The following is a 20,769-nucleotide window of genomic DNA, read 5'->3' as shown; positions in this document are numbered from 1 at the left end:
TACAACGGGCAACAAGGGAGTTCGCACAAAGTCTCATTTTGTTTTTGTGCGCCGCTTTGCTTTTGGATAACGTAGGTACAGCGCAACAATTTTTGGAAGGAAACAATTAGACAGGAAAACGCTAATACAGCGTATCCGTTTCCTTACAAAAGTTGTTGCGCTGTACCTTAGAGCACTGCACGGGCTCGGGCTTACCCGAAAGCCCGGGCCCGGTCCGGCCCGTGGGCCGGGCCGGGCCGGGTAGAGCAGTTTTTTCACGGGCTCGGGCCGGGCTCGGGCCGGGCTCGGGCACGGCGTGTGTTTTTCGACCCGGGCCCGGGCCGGGCTCAAGTTTTTGGACGCGGGCCCGGGCCGGGCTCGGGCTTTCTGCGAGTTATTCTCGGGCTTCTCAACTCTGAAAAACATGTATTTTTCGGTCTCGGGCCGGGTTCGGGCCGGTTTCGAGTCGGGCTCGGGCCGGGCTCGGGCTTAAGGTAAAGGGGTGGCGGGCCGGGCCGGGCGGGTAACGTAGAATATTTCCGGGCCCGGGCCGGGCCCGGGTCTCGCCATAAAAGTTTTGATCGGGCTCGGGCGGGCCGCCCAATGTAAAAACGGGCCCGGGCCGGGCCCGGGCCGCAAAAATCGGCCCGTGCAGTGCTCTACTGTACCTACGTTATTCCGTATGTACCAACTCGCCCAAATCAAGCTGTTGTTGCTTTGCATTTGTTCTTCACAAACTGAATGCAGCGGACGTATATAAAACGCACGTGCTTACGTCTCGATGCAATCAGTCGGGGACGCAGATATATTATTCGCATAAATGATGCAGTTCTAAAACCATCAACGAAGTAATATAAGTCAATAAGCGGCATAGCTCGCGTTTATATAATTACGGCACCAGCTTAACACATTCGCAACTTTCGACCACTAGGAAACTAGGCGGCGATTCCGCGAGAAGTGGTTCCCGATGTAACAATTTTAGCACGGTCAGTCGATGCTAACGGCAGTGAATGATCCCACACCAACCAAAATGTAATCCCAACCTGACTAGCTTATATATAGTGTCCGTGACATCAGACGTGCCGCGAGGAAATTCGAAACAACAGCCGTTGCATGAGAAACAATCAACCAAGAGGGTCATGGTGCTACAATCGTGTGACAGAGCTTTCTAAAGGGAGAAAAACTTTAACCACTTACCAAAACGAAGCTGAGCCATCAACGCAGGAACAGACAGAGAATGCGATGTGCGCACGAAAGCGACCCTTTGAATCCTTTGCAAAGTGCGGGCGCGCGGCCATGCGCGACACGGCAAGCGCGAACGGAGACAATGCACGGCAACGGCAGCATGGCAGGCGCGGGAGCTAGCGTTGGAAGCGGTCAAGCCATAGTAGCGCACCAACTGTTGTGCCGCACCATGTTATACTAGCCTGTGAAACTTCGTTCAAAATGTTTTATTAAAGCTTTTGCGAATTGTGTAATAACGGCACACATTTTATTGAAAGGTTTTGTTGTACTGCCATCACGGGCACACGAAACTATGGCGCGGCTTTCAGTTTGAGCTGACGCGGTAGGTTTGAATTGGCCATGGATAGAGTGTACTAGATTGGGGGAGTGGGTCCAACAAGGGCACTGCGCTGAGGCATTTTTTATTGAAAATCCAGGTGGCGCCACCGTCACTTTCTTCCGAATGAGCGGTCCCGCTCGCCGGCTGGACGCTTGTCGCGTCGGAGACCCTACCGCAGCTGCATTGGGCATTGACAGGCGGATACTCGGTGGCAGGTAACACTGAGATTATTCCCCAACGATCTATTGTGAATAAAATGAAAAAAGAGCGGCGGAAAGAACGCAAACGACCCAACAACGACTGTGCGTCGAGCAGACGACAGCTACTCAGCCCGCGAGCTCGCCTAAGCCAATGAGCGCTGCGAAACAGCCGGAGCGAACGTTTATTAGCCGGAGATTCAGAAGAAGGCGACTGCAGCGCCGCCACATTTTCCGTGTTTTTTGCTTCAGCCTCGCCGCTTGCTAAGGCGTCCGCTGGACCCACTCCCCCTTCTAGTACACTCTAGCCATGGAGGAAGGTACCTTCCTCAATGGCTGATGCTTGGTACGCGCGCTGTAACCGTCTAACTAGCAGCCTATGCGAAATCGACTCGAGCATAAACCTTGCAGTACGCTGGTAATACACTGTTTTGTGCGGAGAGCTGTTATATGACGATACCATAACGATGTAATCATTCCACTGATGGTGCTGTCGAAGGAACCGTTGCAAGCTGGTAGTAAAAACGTGCGCAAGTTTTGCTTGCAAGACTTGGAGATTGACTTTAAAAACGTGTACCAGAGCCTGTACGTCTCCACCAGGTCTTAGAGCAGAAGTCTTCAAGACTAGACATATAAGCTATACAGAAGACGTCTAATTTGGAGCTTAACTTAGCACTAGCCGTGTCAAGCCGAGTCAGGAAGGCTTGTAGCCGACTTTTGCTTCCTGGGTAGGTTGTATACCAGTCATTATTTGTTTCGGTAATGAAAATACGTCATGTTATGATACACTGGCTCATCTCGTTCCTGCGACCGCTCTGGCTGCACGACCAGTGCCCGAACTAGTGCGCGTAGCCTTCATTTTTACGTTGCTTTTTTTAACCCTTTGTCAGGCGCGAGAAATCTACTCATAGATCCAGCTACACGTTTTCCCAAATGAACTGTACCACAGAAGAACTGGGAAAAAAAAAATTCTTGCAAAAGAATATTATCTGAAAAATCTGCGGGACAACACCTGTCCCACAGATAACTTGAGGCCATGAGCGAAGGTGGGACACAGGTTGTACCCTCTGCACACCTCGGGCTTAATCCTTTCAGGCCCTGAGGTGATTACAGCTTCTTATAGAAGGGTTCAAAGCGCACAAGGCAAAGAGGCACTTGAGCAGGATTTACACACAAGCTTTGTGTGTGTTTCCTGCGAAGTTGTTGAGCACCATTGGCACCTTTTGCACGTAGTGGTGGTGCACAGGCACTGCCCTTGCCCACTGAACCGAACGTCTTTTGGCACTGCTGTCTAAATTGAGCAGTTCTTGCTTCCCATCTTGTGATAAACAAGACTGTGCAGACCATTGCAAAAACACCCCCCATTGATGAGCTCTCTGCACAGTATTACCCGAAAGAACAGGTATGTCAGGCCATTTCTGTAGTAGTGCTGGATGTCTTCAACCACTACGTTCAGCGTATTTGCAGGCAGCTGAAAACAATGGCTCACTCTCATGTGAAACATCTCTACAGTTGATCTAACTGCATTAGTGGAGTGCAAGTAATTTTTTCACTTACCGGTCAATTTATTCGTGGCACAAGAGCAACGAAATTCATGCGCTTGAAGGGCGACGACAGGCCAAAAAACGTAGGAAAAAGCAAAACAACTCGACTATTAGTGTACATCTCTCAATTCAAAGAAAAACTTAAAATGATAGTTGCTTCACCTTCTAAGAGATGGCGCTACCTGTTTCTGTGGGGCTACGTAGGTCCCTCTGCGCACTTAAGACAGCTTTCGCTTGCACGTGGGACATATATGTCCCAGTGACCAACAAAGGGTTAAGAGCAATGCTATCATGCCTGGCTTTACTGCTACGAGGTGTCAGATAATTTCATTCTGTGCCACAGCATGATAATGCTGATGACTCCATGGCAGCCCTTCGCTACCAACTTTAGTATCAAACTGAAACACCTTGCAAGTGTTTGCCAGCCTTTATAATATGCCTCACCCTTCGACGTACAAGAAGCATATGGTAGATTTTGTACAGTTTCGAAAATATGTTTCAATGCTCCTTTGTCACATGAGCAAAAAAAGAAGAAGGTGTCACAAAAAGATAAACAAGTAAACAGAAAACAAGAATGTAGCACGCAGAAAGAAAATGTTGCTACTGGTATCCGGTGCAAAAACTTCCAGTGTTGTTCATGGCAATACAACAGAGTTGGTGAAAAATGATACAGCACATTAAAAACAAGGCGCTTTTAGAAAATACAGGTGATCCAATAAGTTAACAGCAAATGAAAGCACAAACTCCTTTGGCAATCTTGCCCTTAAATATTACAACAGTGCGCTGCAAAACGCTGCCACCTCTCATTCTGCATCGTAATATTTTCTCGCTAAAGGTGTTAAAGAACCGATAATAAATTAAACAAAGACTCCCGGACCAGAACCAAGACATGGCTTGTTTTCAAAATTTGGAACCTAGCCAAGCATATGCGGTTGGCTTTCAATTGATGGGTTGGAAATTTTTGAGGTTTTATCTTGCTTGATTGTTTTCTCTAGTGTTGAACACTAGCATGCTCAAGATGTGCTCCGAAGGTTCGCTGTCTACAAAAGGTGTTATAAATTTGTATGAAGGCAAGAAATTATGTTTTCCGCAGTTGAATAAATATAATGTTGTTTGTATGAGTGCTCGATGTGCTCTTGATTCAACTACACAGTTTTTGGGTCCCATCAACTTCAATAAATCAAGTTTTATAGCAGAATAAACAAACCATTTCTCATACCAACACTCCTTTAACATCACAATATACAATTTCCATTATCCTACAAAAATAGTACAACAAGCACTGAGTGGTTTCTTTCATCAGTGCCATCTCTGAGAGCTGTGTCAACAGCTGCAAAGTACATTCAAGCATGAACAGCAAATCCAACACAGGCATGCGTTAGCTACATTCATGTATCAAGGATGCGTCGTCTTGAAGCAATGAATTGTGAAACAGTTGGGCCATGCATGTTTTATACAACCAGAGCAGAAAAAAAAATCATCGCTGCTCTCTTTTTCTTCTCATTTTTCTTTCCTTTCAAACAAAGAGTGAGCCTGCTATCACTGGGTGGTAGCGTCACTGGGCTGTTGAGACTGGGCAACAAAGCGCAGACTCATGCTGTTGGCACTCCCAGTCTCAAGGGCAAATCCATTGTTGGCATAGAACTTGACCACGGTGTCCTTGCAGTCGAGAGTGAGCCGGTAACAGCCAAGCCGCTTGCCAAGTCGTACTAGCGTCTGGATCAGGCTGTCAAGGGGAAGAAGACATTTGTTTTTTAAAATATGTCTGGATAAAGGAAATAAAAAATAAAGCAAAATGAAAAAAGCTTAGGCCCAGCGAAGCTTACTGGCTGCTACTGCTAGGTATGAACTTGGTTGCTGCTAGGTCTTAACTTGGTTTAACTTAACTACGCATGTAGGAAGGTATTCTCGAGCGATCATTTTTGGAGGTACCTTGCCTTTCGTGACATTTTGCATGACTAACGCTGGACGCGTGGGCACCTACGAGCGACAGTGCTCTTAGCATGCCACAAACACAGGCAGGCTAACCAAGTTTGGTACAGTGCCAAGAATGCTGTCGCTTGCAAACGCCGAACACGTTGGTGACATTTCGCATGACTATAGCGCTGGACGCGTCGGTGCCTACGAGTGACAGCATTCCTGGCATGCCACAAACGCAGGCAGGCTAACCAAGGTTGGCAGAGTGGCAAGAACGCTGCAGCTTGCCGACACCGAACACATTGGAGGCTAGCTGCTCGATATCAATTGGCCAGCTTCACTGTGTCTTGAGCTTTGCGCGGCCTAGTGCAAGCTTTCGCCTTTTTTTTTCTCCTGGCTCAGCACGCCACGGAGAGAAGAGAGGCAGGGGTCAGGAAGGCAAGAAGCTGGTGAGGAGGAGACGGTCCCCTCCTCCTTTTTCCTTTTCGGGTTGCCATGGCTACCACGGCTACGCACCACAAATTACGGCTGGCTTAAACAGCTTTGCTGTAAAAAAAAAACTTGATCAATTTACTGACTGCAAGACCTTGACTAGTGTAGTGCAACTATATTCCCATTGGCCCGGTTGTATTCATGTAGCCTCCACCCCCCCCCCCCCCCCATCACTAACCAAGTAACCCTAGAAATTATTGCATTCCAGTACTAGTTCAGCAAGCAATAAATAGTCGAAAATTAATTTTGAACACCTAATAATCAGCTTTTCATTTCCTTATTCTGTTATTGTAACATGTTGAGCCACTGAATGCAAAATTTTATTATTGTCCTGTTTTTCTTGTGCCAATATCACCCTGACAGTTTTTTCAGGTGTGACTGCACCACTGATGCTAACTCGTGAGACCTGCTACTAACTTGTTGGCATCACTTTATTACGTCCATCCCCATTTGCACAAGCAGGTGATTATTTATAAACATTTGGCATTTTAGCACTGTGCTCTGAATGTTTTGAATTATTTGTCAGGTCACCTTCGGCTAAGCGCATTCATGATTGCCTCTTGCTTACAGATTATCCAGGCAAAACTCTGAAAGCAGTAGAATTAAATGGACAGTGGTGTTTAGTCTCTCTTACCACAGAATCTGTGTGCACATAATTGTACCTCGATTAGTTACCACAACCTCTCAGTTGAGTTAGTAACATGCACAAGTGTACAGTCAGAGCCCATGTGAAAGAAAACAACTGCTATACAATATATGTATTCATGACTATGCATTTTGCTTGCATTTACACTGACAATATGAAGGCAGAGGGGGGTAAGTTCTTTGAAATGAGAGCTACCTAGACAGTATTTGAGGGTGAAGGTCTGAAGTCAAACTGCTCCAAAATTTGTTGCTCGAGTACAGATGAGATGCTCTCTTTCATATCGGCTCACCATGTACAATTCACAGTTTATTTTTATTATCATTCACTTACTAATCTTGTTTAATCTCATTCATTCCTTAATCAACAACGTGGCCAAACAACAGAAGGGGGTCATGTCAACACAGCAGATGTACTCACAGCTTGCCCAGATTGCGACCACGGTACTCGCTTGAGACAACCACATCTTCTATGTGACCTCTCTGTAACAAGACAAGGAAAACATGGTTTTTATTTGCTTCCTTTAGACAAAAAGAGAAACACTACAGTCAATGTCCAATTTTTCGGACTCCCTAGGGGCCACGAAAATGTCCGTAAAAAAACAAATGCATGTCTTTTACTGCCCCCAAGAGCTCAAATTGCCACAGACACATCTGAAATGGCTCTGAAGGACTGTCAGTAAACTTATTAGGCGCATAGGTGCTCGTACTGTGATAGGAGGTGGCCAGTGCAAGCGTGTGTAATTAATATGTATCGTGTCCCATGACAATTGCCCCTTCCGGCTTTTGGTATATGCTTCACTGCAATACTTCCTGTATGCTGCACTGCGTAACAATGTTGTGCTGAGGCGAAGCTGCCTTTCGGGGATCAGCATGAGGCCACGCGCCGTGCTTTCCAAGCTTCCAAGCCATTGGCGAGGATTGCAAAGACGGAGTCGGCGCTCTAGCTTAAGCGGCAAATTGTTACATTCAAAAATAAGGTACCAAACAGACAGAAGCTTGGTAGCGAACGCCAAAGTAGCTAGGCCTAGCGCTGCCGTGGTGGTGGCTATGGCTGCCAGCGGATCTGTGTTCGAGAGCGCCGGTTCGAGGAGGCGAGACAATCAAAATGGCGGCGGTGGTGGCTACGATTAATGCTGTTTTGGACCTTCGGCCATGGTAAAGAGACCAGAAAATCAGACGGTGAAGGTTTCTTGCATCTGAAATTTCAGACATTCTTACACTTTGACTGCCCCGAAGGCGTCGGACTAATCGGGCATGTCCAAAAAATATAGCGTCCAGGAAAATCGGTCGTTGACTGCATACATAGGTACCACAAAATGAGGTATTTCCGTATAACGTCAGGTTTCATGCACTACACTGATTGTGATAGTTCTTGTATCTGCGTATGTATTTCAGAGGTCACGTCAGGCAATGCTGTAGTAGATAAAGATAGCATGCGCGCAGCAAAGAAGTTGTACTTGAGAAGACAGCGGTGTTTGCCGTGATACCTTGCAGCTTCTATCGCAGTAAATGAACTAAGAGCTCGAGGAATCACCGCAAGCTCTTTTTGTCAAATCACAAATCATTTTTTTACACAGTCTGCATCGCTATTTAAAATGAACTTAAGGAAAAGATGTAAAATAACCAAAGGTGAAACAAAAATAAAATAGTGCTTGAGCACCGCTACTGCTACAATTTCGCGAGCATCTGGCAGGTGTGGTTATGTGCCACTCAAATTGAGTTTGTATACAGCAAACCACCATTAATGTTGTACCAGGGTTCTTAGCTGGGGTTGCTGGTTTAGGTACATTATGGCGAAACAGCGCAGACGACCAGATGTGTGACAAACGGACATACAATCCGCTGACTATCAACTGGTTCCTTATTTTGACTCAATAAGTATGCTAAAGTGGTCGCTTAAAATGTTAATTAGCAAAATTTCATTTTTAGTCACTTCTGCATTTCAAGTTTACGTGTAAAAATGTTTGTCTCTGTGTAATCCAGCACAAGGAATAGAATGTTGCTATCTGTCAAATGCATTTAAATATCGCTTCAAGATTCGGATAAAACATTTGGTATGCTCAAGAAGCCATAAAAAATGTCTACCAGTATAAATATTGGTATGATGACCGCCTGGCTACATTGTTGTAAGGTCACTTCAAAGGCATCAAAGTTTCACAAGCTCTAGCACACTTACATTCATCCGTGAGCTCTAAATACTGGAAGCAAGGTAGCAGGAGGGGGACTTAAACACTTTTTTTGTCAAAAAAATGATAGCATTTGTTTACAACCTGCTACACTTATATAAGCAGCAGCGTTTACAAACCCATAAAGTGAACAGCACAACTCAATACAGCCCTGATGTATATAATTACTCAATCATGCTTCCTACGTAATGCATACATTATGTCACTTTTACATTTAAAGTACATCAGCAATACTTTATGCATACAATAATGAAAGACCCATCTGCCTTTCTTTAATTCTTTACTGTAGCGTGTTCCCAGCAAGTTTAGTTAATTATTCTTAGTTAATCCCTGATTCAGTAGTTTATCTATTTTCAAGTCATTCGCTTATTTGAGCCTATGTGGGATGGTGTAGTGAACAGTTCCAGATAAATTTAGCTGCCTAAAAGTGGTCACTAAAGTGCACTGAAATCTCAGCATGCAGGCATGTTTTACACTGTGCTTCTGCCATTGGAATGTGGTAGCTAAGACTGGATATAAAACCTGCAAATCCATGATCAGCAATGTATGTGTTATGGCTACAGTTGGTACTACACGTGGCTAGAACCATCCAGCTAAAAGACGGGTACAACACTTAACAAGAGACCGAGCCTGCCATTTAGTGTTCTATGTTTTTTCCACGCTAAATGAAGAGCGGGGAAGACAGGAAAATTAGCTAATGCAGAGACCAGATGGCTACCCTGCGCTAGGCTAAAGGGAATTAAAGATTATGGAAGACACATAATCGAGGTAAAACAAAAGAACACGCAGAAAAAAAATGCATTCAAGCACAAAGTAGCCCACAACACTTTTGAAAATCTGTCACTCAGTCCACATGTCCTCAAGAAGTGCAACCATATATTCAACTCCTTCTGTGCTGAAAAATTTCTCGACCAGTATCCAAAGATTCACGGTTGCGACAAAGGACCCAATCTGTCTAATGTGATTCAGAGTTCTTTTCGAGGCGTATTATAGTGAAGGCATTCACAAAGATGTTCAATCTTCTCCCCATCACAGTTGTCACACGTAGGGTTGTCATCCATTTCGATATGAAATGAATAAGCATTTGCGAAAGCCACACCAAGCTGCAGGCAGCACAGAAGTGCTAAATGTAGTACCCAAAGTTCAGCACCAGAACAGTGCAGCTGCTGAACCATAGCGGCGGATCAATTGTAACTCACATTAACCCATTAGCCCCACAAGCCTGAGCAGGGCTCGCCCTACAAACTTGTGCCAATATTGCCTGTGATGAATTCTACGTGTCCACACCGTCGTTTCCTCTGCTTTGGTTGCAGCGAACAAATCACCCAGGTCTGTTCATTCCACTATCTACTGCTGAAATTGGGCACACGTACATATTATTTTGTAGTTTACACTTGTTCTGTCAACATGTGTTGAGTGCATACTATTCAAGGCACGTATTGTGAGAAAAATTGCCTTTGTTGAAACGCGATCTGTTTATCAGTGTCTTCGTAGGGCATAAGAAACCAAGCATATATTTAAATTTCTTTGATAAGCACGCTAATTACAAACTGTCTGGAAGTAAAAGAAAATTTGGGAAATTTGCCGTGTTTAGAAGGAACACTTTTGGAAATTAATAGACAAGAAAAAAAGTAAAAGGCACCGATTGGGTTTTCAAGTGAATTGACCTGAGGACATGCACACACAATATCATGAAACTAGCTGCAATGGTGTCAAATGCTCTGCCCTCACCGTGGCCAGTCCACGGATGAACTTCAGCTCCGCAAAGAGCGTCGCAGAGGCAATCACCACTCCCCGGTCAGTGTCCTCAATGACTGTGACGTAGTAGGTGTCCGGCGCTGCCTTCATTGCCCGAAACCTATCTGGGGAATGAGAAGGACCGCCGAGGTAGACTTTAGAGCAGTTTTGTGAAGCTTTAGTATATGCCATCGTGAAACTGCAACTTGTGAATGAGACAGCTTCACGTGTAAAAATGCGTGCAGTTTATTTCAGTACGAATGGGCATACCAACAACCTGCAGTTTTAAGCTAATAAAGAGCCACGTTTATTTATAGGTTCAGTTTTCAATGTGGTATGAAAGCTTCTAATGATCAATCACTTTCGTTTTTTCTGGGTCTTTTGCTGTTCTAATGCACCAGCATTGCATGCACAAGATGTAATACATGACTATTTTTAACATTCATAAAAACAGATCAGAGACCAGCTCACAAAATAAAATGTTAATGTACCATCATCAGATCTAACTACATTCAAACATTTTTTAAAGAAGTTGTTGAGCACAGCACAAAAAGGGTATAGATATGGGGTTGTAAACAGAGGACAAATTGGGGATTCAGCAGGTTTAGAAATTTCTTATGCTATTATTCTAAAAAGTATGCAATAACTTCACTGGGGTTGTTTAAGTACGACACCCAAAGTTCAGTCGGCCCACCCCCAAATTTCATTTGGCCCAACCCACCAATTTCAAGTTGGCCCACCCCCATACTTGAAGTTGGCCACGCCCATACTTGAAGTTCGCCCACCCCCAAGCTATTTGAAGTTGGCCCACCCGTAAACTTGAAGTTGGTCAACTTGAAAACTAAAAGTTGGCTCACCCCAAAATACGAAGTTGGGCCACTCCAAACTGAAGTTGGGCCACACCTAAATTTCAAGTTGGCCCACCCCCAAATGTCAGGTTGGCCCATTACCAAATTTCCGTTGACCTACCCCCCAATTTCTAGTTGGCCCACCCTCAATTTCTTTTTTATCCCCAATGTCAGTTGACTTACCCCCGAATTTCAGTTGGCTCCCACCCAAATGTCACGTTGGCCCACCCCGAAATTTCGGTTGCCCCACCCCTACTATAGGCTTCCCCAAGCATTTTCTAGGAGAGGGCCTATGTATCCCTATAGGTATGCATAAATCTTACATGGCTATTCTCTCCGATCAATTTTTTGTTTTCAATTGTTCCTTACCACTTATAAAGCTGCTAATCATCTACATTTACACTATTATAACGATTGTCTTTGCAAATTATGCATTTTTGTGGAGATACAAGGCATTACACATTTCGCATGAAAAACATATTTTGCTGGGGTACTCGCCAAAGAATGCGTACGCTATAAAAAGGCAGGATTACAATAAAATTATTTGTGATATGGGCACGTCCAATATGGTTCTTTTGTTGTAGTATTCAGTATCTGGCTTCACACACAGTAGCTGTATCTTCTAATTTCATTGGCTTTAAAGGGGCACTGAACCTCTTTTTATCGAAGTCGAGAAATGCATTTGAAATTCAAATAGACTATTTCAGAAATGCTTTGCCGCCAAAAGTTCTTCAGTGCATTCAGCAGAAGCGGAGTTATTGGCAATCCAACATGCTCAAAGCGGTGCTTCCACTCCTTCAATGATGCGCTGCGAAGGCTACGGTGGAGTGGGGCATGCCCAAAACGCTCTGCCTACTGAACGTCACTGTGGTACGCAGTTGAAGTTTGATTTTGGATGTTCACGTAGACACTACTATTCCCGATTTCAGCTCTTACGACGCACCAAACGCGGTTGTCCTTAGAAAGCGGCAGTGGGCTCGGCCAGCGGTCTTGTCGCGGCACCCCGCGGCGGTACGGCGTTTTGTCGTACCTTTTACAAATGACACACCAACCGGAAGAAATAACATAACTTGTTGCTGGGCTAGTTAATTCATAATTTATTGTGGTGTAAAGAGGAGCGAAACTATACGAACAAAAAGAAATTGTGCAGAAGCCACCGGCAATGACTGTCAGTGTAGTGCCAATAGAGAAACGCTTCTGGAACAGTATTTGCTTTATTAAAAAAATGATGCCCTTGACGGCACATATTTGTTCTAGTGAGGATATTTAGGTATCAAGAAAAAAAAGACAGTGGTAAACACGACAAACAAGAAGAAGATGACGGGGACAGGCTGGAATAGACAACTAAAACTTATGACAGTATAGAGACACATTACAGACACCCTCTGGAAAGCCTTTCTGGCACTTGCGCAAAACAACCATTGGATTTCCAGAGGATATCTTTGTCTTTTTACAGTCATAAGCTTTGATTGTAAATTCCAGCCTATACCATTGTCTTCTTTGTCTTGTTTGTCGTGTTTACTGCGAGTTGCTTCTCTTTTTGCTACCATGTGCCCACTGGCCGATCTCACAACTTTGTTATTTAGACAGTGCTTGTTGCATCATTGTGTAATTCTATAGAGAACAGTCATTAACCAGAACATCTGTACCACTAGTATAGGTGGACTGCACTTATTGCACCTCCAAGATCTGTAGTACTTGGTATCTGTAGTACTGTAGTACAGTGACAAACGTGCTCAGCAACTCGTGTTGCACGAAAGATGCATTCTTTGCATCAGCACCCTTTATCTGCAGTGAAAGTCCAACCCGCAAACACTGACCACGAAAACAGGCGAAAGAGTCAAAGAAAGCTATTAGCTTTAAAACTACGACAGAAAAGAGCTGTTGTTTCTTCTTCATATGCTGTATTTATTTGATTCTAAAGTGCGCTTCTTTTCGGGAAAAGGTACTAAAAATTACATGCAGGTTATATTTAAGTACTAAACTGATTTAAGTCTGATGTGTGAAAATAAGATGTGCATTCAAAGCATAAGTTTATTATAATTGAGCAAATACGGTAATTTCACTGCTTTTTACAGTACCAAAAAGGGAAGCAATGCATGAAATTCTCTGTGCAGTCACTGAACAAATGGCAGGCGGCAACAGGCTGTGGTAGAGCTATATTTTCAAACTATGAATTGTATATGAAACGATGTTTGAGCGGGCACATGATTGGCACTTACCAAGGAACTGTTGTCGTGACACGTCGCCACCCACGGTCAGCTGGGTGAGGAGGTCCAGGAAGCCTGCACACAATTTATGCTTGGCATTAATAATTCGCACAACAAATATGACACTTCACATTCCTTGATATGTGCATGTTGACAATAATGTATCTAGATGAGCCTCAAATGGTTTGTTGAAATATTTTAACCTGGGAAAGATGACACTGTAAGAAAGGTTCGCTTTGGATGAGCTCGACTAACTAAATGTCCAATCGAGAAATGCCAGAGTCACTTGATGCGCAGTTAATGGAAACATGTGACACATTCTTTAAATTTTTATGCAGGGAGTGTCACTGTGGCATCAGAGGCATCCTTCCATACTTTAAGTTTTAAGCCCCAAGTATATAGTAAAGGGTTATGTGCACAATTTTCGCGCACCAAATTTGCTGAAAGTGCAGAGGTCACTTTGTGAATGACTGATGCTCTATCAGCATTGCCTTGCTGGTATAGGCTAGGGTATATGAGACTTTGCTAGAGCTGAAGAAGGGGATTGACGTTGTATCCAGCAAATGTGCTTCCACCCCATCTCTAAAAGTGTGGGTACACATGGCTGCATAAATGCACCACAATAGGCACCACCAATAAGCAGACGCTTAGCCAGGCACAATGGATGCAAAAACGACTAACAGATGCCGACAAGAGCTTGAGATTCCACTGTGAAAGTCATAGATTTTGACAGCAACAACTCGTGCTGCTGAATACAAAGGAAAGCAGTGACCCAATGTTGCAGCAGCATTTGCAGTCCGATTCTGCATATAATCATCATCAGTCTATATTTATGTCCACTGCAGGACTAAGGCCTCTCCCTGCGATCTCCAGTTACCCCTGTCTAGCGCTAGCGGATTCCAACTTGCGCCTGCAAATTTCCTAACTTCATCATCCCGCCTAGTTCTCTGCCGTCCTCGACTGTGCTTCCCTTCACTTGGTATCCATTCTGCATATAGACGACCCAAATGCATGACAGTATTGCAAAGTATGCCACGTCAAACTGGCGTTATCAGCGATTGACACCATCAGCACTACGGTTTGGCCACAAAAGTTTAAAAAAAATAAAGTCTGGCTTTATTTTTGCAGCTAATAAACAGCCTTTCTCCTCAAAGAAATTCAAAAGGAAATTTAAAATATTATATGCGGTATTAGATGAGCTAAAGGTCAACTGGGAGGACATTTCAGACAGCATAAAAAGTCTGGTGTGAGATAGTGTGCATGAGAGGAGCCTTCGTGAAAAAAATTTACATTTGAAAAATGAGTGGATACATCACGAAAAACCAGCAAAAGAAGTTTTTGAGACTGAAACAGGAAAAAAGAATATGCACGATTTCCGCTTGCCGGAAATGATGCAGGATCCGGAGCATTAAAGAATCAGGGCAGCTCCTTAGCATGACCACTGAGATTAGGCAGCGCCTACGATGTACTGAAAGCCTTAAGAGGCCATGGTCTGGGATTTACATCATATGCGCTAACACCAAGTACAAATGTCATCTGCTTAGGTGCTAGTAAAAGACTGCTATAAAGAATACTATACAATTAACAACCCTGCAGCTTTGACAAGATTGCATCAATAGTGTACGCACAGCCAAACCTCGATCGATATAACGAAAACACATGTAACGAATTAGTGGATGTAAAGAAGTAAATATCAAATTTGGTTGGATATGCTTTAATTTAATAGGGTACTCTCCTGCTATACCGAAATTGAAAATGGGGCATCCGATATGGTATCGGTTACAGCGAAGCAATGGTTGCAACACGCGCCTAAAAATGTGTATGTTGGTAGCAAAAATGTCCAATACAGTCACTGACCGACTTTCTAGACGCCTGATTTTTCGGACCTGCGCATTTTTTCGGACTTGCCTGTGGCACTGCCACCTACCACTAGCACCAATGTGTAACCGAAATGACTACCATTTCTTCAAATGCCGCGCGATGTTTTGGGCATGAAGCGAGCGTGCAATGTGATGCTGTAGCCATGGCCGCCACGAAGAAAGTTGCCGCCATGTCGACTGGGCACAAAACCGCAACTTTGGTTGCCGCCTCCCAACGAAATGGTGTTGGTGTAGGCCTAGCGGCCTAACGAGTGTGGTGGTGAAGCAGGAGTGGCTGGTGACAAGCCATCGCGGGAAGCTCTCCGTCAATACGTCAACGTGAGATCAGAAGCACGGGCTGGACTACCCGCCGTAGTAACTGAGTCCTCCGTGGGGGAAGTCAGCTGACGGCGGCAACTTGGCTCAGTCGAACCGCAGTCGGCAAAGCAACGTTCCGGTTACACCGCAACCGCACAAAAACATCGATCACACAGTTACGTCCTCGCGGCAGTTTAGAACGCGCGTATGTATTTTATCCTTGTTCCAGTGTCTCGTATCGGCCCGGAAAGATGCTGATGGGCCATCACTGCTGCAAAATACCTTTTTGCTGGTCCGTCAGAGAGATCCCGCTTGCGTTTGTTTCGCATAGACCTGAGCGTGATTTTTTTGCCCCATATCTGCATGTATGCGTACAACAAATATCGGATGTAACCCATGTATTTTTGAGGCCGATGCAACTTCGTAAATGAAATTCGACTGTGCCGCCCATTTATAACTAATTAAGCAAAATTTTGTTGCAGTTGGCTTTTAATGTTTCTCCTTGGTGTCCCCCTTCAATCTCCAAAGAAACAGTGTGGACAATTTGCGTAGCTCAAGAAATTGATCGTCCTCCAGGCTACTTAAAGGGGTCCCTCTCCAGGCCACATCAGAAACATTCCTTATACTCCATGGAGCTTGTAAAATGACCTTTAGAAAGCGTTATACTGCAAGAACTTTTGAAAAGGCTTTACTAATAGCGAAGACAGAAGGTAATTAATTATTCGGAGGTGATGATACGAGAAGGTGAAGGTTTCATTCGATTAAAATAAATTCTGGGGCTTGAAGTATCAAAACAACGATCTGATCATGAGGCATGCCGTAGTGGAGGACTCCGCCGGATCGATTTCGGCCACCTGAGATTCTTTATTGTGCACCTAAATGTAAGTACACGAGCTCTTTTGCACTGCGGCACTTTCGGAATGCGACCGCCGCGGCCGGAATTAAAGCCCGCGGCCTCGAGCTCAGCAGCGCAATGCCTTAGCCACCGAGCAACCGCGGCGGATTCGGAGTTAATGCTGAACGAAATTGACGAAACTGTACAAGTGGCCGCACGAGGATATGTATACTGACCACGGTCGTAATCTCCAGAGCTCAGGGGCCGGACTTTGAGTGGAGGTTCGGTTGGGGGCAGCTCCACGCTGATGCCTTCGACCGCGTCCAGGCTTTCCAGAAGCTTGGGGTCGAACAGCAGTGTGTCCTCGGGCTCCCCTCCATTCTGCAGGCAATCACCAAACAGAGCCGTGTGCATCTATTAGTAACGCACAATGCTGGAGGCACTGTGCGAGGCGACGAAAAACTACAGAATTCCACGTTCTCGTCTGCAAATTGGCGTAAGACACCACGTATTAGAAAGAACAATAAAGGTGGGAACAAGCAATCTTACACAGCTAGCACTATCGCTTTACGCTTTCAATGACCAACCGAGCAACATTCATTGAAAGACGCACTGCCATGTAGTTTCAGTTTGGCTAAATTGTTTTAACGCCAACTGAAGAGACCTTAAAAGGTTTTGTGAACCACGTGAAAAGCCTATAGTTAAGATAGCGTAGATGTAGAGAAGCTTCCATGCAAATTTCGAGGTTTGAAATGCGAGCTGAACCACCACGCATAGGTGTATTTACCGGGGAGGCAAGGGGGGCACTTGCCCCCCCACTGTCAAAAGTGGGGGGGGGGGCAAAGTATTTCATTTGCTCCCCTCCCCACCCCTCTTTTGAAAGCGGGCACTTTCAGCTGCATGCTGAAACGTTCAACAAAACTACAGCTCAAGCTAAATTTTCTTTCTTAATAGAGTGGACACGTAAGGAATGTTTTTATTTACGATGTATCCCCTCCTTGGACAGCACGGATTGTCTTTTGTGCCTCCTCAGGACGCACTGAAGCGGACGATGCGTGGGGCGATTCGCCAAACACGCTCCCATTGTGGAGAAGGCGTGGTGCTGGGCGGTAACAAATGTCAGCTTGTGGTACTTGCATCATGTCCACTTTTTTTGGGACCACTATATCCGTATTTGAAACCACAATCAACTTCCTATATTTAACCTGCGGGCGAGGGGGAGGTCCGGATAAAATATAACCAGCCGCGCCCAACGACTCGTGTGCCTTATCGTTGGATTATCATTGGATTATCATTGGAGATGAAATCTTTGGATTATCAAATGCTGGAACTATTTAACATCTGTCCAGACATAGCCTGCATAGCATTGCCGTCTCAGTTTCTTATTACCATCAAAAATCTAATCAAACCTCTTACAGTTATAACTGTCTAATTTTATTGTGTAATCACAACATTAGAAGATATGGTCGTGAAAATGATCTTAGTCGATCGTGCAGAGCCATTTCAATACAAATGGAACACTGACGAACTTTTTCCTAGAGGCATTTGTCACTTCTGACTTTGTCGATTTCATGTTCAGGCTGTTTCTAAATAAGAGCTACACTATTACTTGTTTCCCGGTAGGGGCAAAAACAGTCGATATTTCATATTTTGAAAAAAAAAAATAGAATGAGGGCCACTTGCTGCACTGCGTAGGTTGCTTATGGGCAACCAATATACGGGCCACTTTTTAATGTATGCTATATGATTAAAAGAAGCTGAAAATTTTATTGTAACTGTTCGAAAGAAACAGCTTTGCTGACATCGGGTTGTAATTCTCCAAGTAGGCACACATCTGTTGTCTTCTTCTTTTTGTGAATTTTGCAGGTAACTTATGTTGATTGTACTTCCTTGCGTATAACCTCGACAATAATAGTACCTAATCTAGTGACAATCTATGTTGTCGACTTAAACACCAAGTAGAATTATTTGTTTAGTTGTTAGAATGCTTTGTCGCAAATGGGCATTTTTTATGTGCGCGGTACTGCTGCTGCTAGGCGGTATCTGGGATCTCTGTAAGGCGCTCATTGCCTTTTGTCCCTGCATCAACTTTCGATTTTATATAGCTGCAAAAATAAATGCAAATCCGAGTAATTTTTCGCTATATATATATATATATAGAGAGAGAGAGAGAGAGAGAGAGGGGAAAGGTCAGATCATTTGCGGTTTGCCCCCCACTCGAGAAATACTTGGTACGCCACTGCCCCAACGACGTGAAGTTAGGCGTAGTTAGCGGACCGAATAGCTCTTTTGAATGAGGAAAAAAAAACTAAATGTCGCAGTGTCACCCGAAAGGAGAAGCATCAATTGCGATGACAAATTAGTAGAGAGCTATACGGAGTAAGGATATTAGTTTTATCAGCTGTATAAACATGGACACATTCGCTTACTAATTGAATTAACAAGCATGATGTCAGCGTGCACAAGCAAACATGAATAGATCACACTCAATGACCGCACACAACCGCTGTGAAAAAGCTGGCGTGAGCGAGCACGCCAGCAGCAGTGAGCGAAGGGTTCGTGTGGTCTATCGCTTCACCAGAAACTGAGCGTCGAAAGCACAGCACACGCAAAGGTAGGAGCAGTGTTGCAGATCGCTTTGAAGATACGATGCACGCGACCACCCACCGCCGCGCAAAGTACAAGTTGCTCGCAGAGCAGAAGCTGAACGCCCTCCCTCCCGCGCTGCCTTCCCGCTTTCCTCCTTTCGCCTGCGAGATTCCAGTTCCCCTTGCGCCCAGTCGCAAGATAGGCATTTTGTGCCGCAGCTAAACGTCGCCTCCCCTCCCTCCCATCCCCCCACGGCCTTTCGCGCCACGGAAGACGTCGCGTTTGCTCTCCGCCGTGCGTTCGCTCCCCGTGAAAGCACGCGTCCCTCGCGTGCTTTCACGAGCACATACAGCAGACAGAACGCGGCGACGATTTTATCGCCCTTGGATTTTATAGGGAACCTCACGGCGACGCCGACGCCGACGGCAGAACTCCGCTTGGAATGTCCATATAATTGCTATCGCAATAAAAAACTAACGCCACGGTTGCCGCTCGCAAGGGGTGACGCATGACCTAGAACTCGCGTCTACTCAGCATGGACTCCGAGATAAAGCAGCACCCGCGGTCCCCTGAAAAATCCCGGATGCGCCGTGCTGGCGCTTACGACGTAAAATCGACATCCACCGCGTAGATATAACGCAGGTGCACGCTTCCCCTACTTACTGGTGTTTGAATGCTGCAAACAAAAAAAAACTATACAATTACCAACCCTGTGGCTTTGCCAAGGTTGCTTCAGTGGTATATAGTACTGCTCATTTTGGCCAAAGTGAAATGTTGTCGCAGTTGGCCTTTGAGGGGAGGGACCTTGAAACACTTTTTGACGTAATCATAGTATGATGTCACTATAAAATATTGTCGCCTGACCAATCTCCAGCCGCAAACATTTTTTTTTTCGAATGCTTCAAGTCCAAGCGAAGTTAGACGTAGTTACTGGACAGAGAAGTGGTCTGTTTTTCCTTCTTCTTGTTTCATTTCCATTAGTGCGCTGCAAGCTGCGCAAAGAAGCAATGCCCCGCTGGCCCCGCCCAAAGGTTTAACACCTCGGCAGTGAGACGGCTCGTGACGGCACCCCGTGGCGGCCACCAATGTGTCTACGCTACGCTTTTAATCTCAGGGGGCCACGGGCAGCAGACGGAGCAACGCGCAACTATAGCGTTTAGACCGGCAGTGCAAAGATGAAATGGTTGTTCCGTCGTTTTCAGATCGCAAACATACATATTTTTTTTCATTTATTTCATTTAACTCATGTGAACAGTAATTTATTTCATTTAACTCATGTGAACGATGACTGAATTACTGAGAATGTTCTCGGAATCACGAAATCAGCGAATAGCTCTGGGTGCAGCTGCTTGCGATGACACTGCATGACGACATATTGCGAAGGAGAGAGCAAGGATTTTTCACTGCTTTGACACGAGATTGTTAATTCCGTGCTGTATGCAGTGCAATATTTGGCTCACGTGTTCACGGGAGCCTCGTTAACAGATGATATCAGCAACGTTTTCTTGCTATCTTCAAACCGTATTTCAGGGCCCCTTTAATTAAGTGAGCAGTCTATACTATTGAAGCAATATTAGGGATGCTGCAGAGCTGATAATTGTATTATTTTCTTATTACCAGCCCTTAAATGGCGCCTAACCAGACGACACGTCTTATGGACAGGACGTTGATTCCCGCACGTCGCCTCCGAGGCTTTTCAGCGCGCCGTGGGCGCTGCATAATTTCGGAGGTCGTAGTCGCGACGGTTCTCAGCGCTCCGGGTCATGCGTCACTTCAGGCGAGCAGTAAGGGCGGCGTTATTTTTCAGCTTGTGTACCAAAAACGCCTATTTTTGTGAGCATTTCATGAA

At 45.0% G+C, this 20,769-nt stretch overlaps 1 protein-coding gene across 2 annotated transcripts in view; it reads right to left on the bottom strand.

Moving 5' to 3' along the window:
• Positions 1-4,564: 4,564 nt before the first annotated feature.
• The window catches only part of LOC119458359 (probable glucosamine 6-phosphate N-acetyltransferase), a 34,240-nt gene continuing 18,035 nt past the window's right edge, over positions 4,565-20,769 (bottom strand). For both annotated transcript variants that reach the window (XM_037720191.2, XM_037720192.2), the window contains exons 2-6: positions 16,568-16,712; positions 13,332-13,394; positions 10,256-10,386; positions 6,757-6,818; positions 4,565-5,010 (exon numbers count right to left, since the gene is read on the bottom strand). In XM_037720191.2, coding sequence (XP_037576119.1) covers positions 4,824-5,010; positions 6,757-6,818; positions 10,256-10,386; positions 13,332-13,394; positions 16,568-16,712 — 588 coding nt within the window. In that variant the 3' untranslated portion in view covers positions 4,565-4,823. The remainder of the gene's footprint in view (positions 5,011-6,756; positions 6,819-10,255; positions 10,387-13,331; positions 13,395-16,567; positions 16,713-20,769) is intronic.

Source organism: Dermacentor silvarum, chromosome 7 (genome assembly GCF_013339745.2).
Source record: "Dermacentor silvarum isolate Dsil-2018 chromosome 7, BIME_Dsil_1.4, whole genome shotgun sequence".
NCBI lineage: Eukaryota > Metazoa > Arthropoda > Arachnida > Ixodida > Ixodidae > Dermacentor > Dermacentor silvarum.
This window is presented reverse-complemented; position numbering and strand designations above follow the sequence as displayed.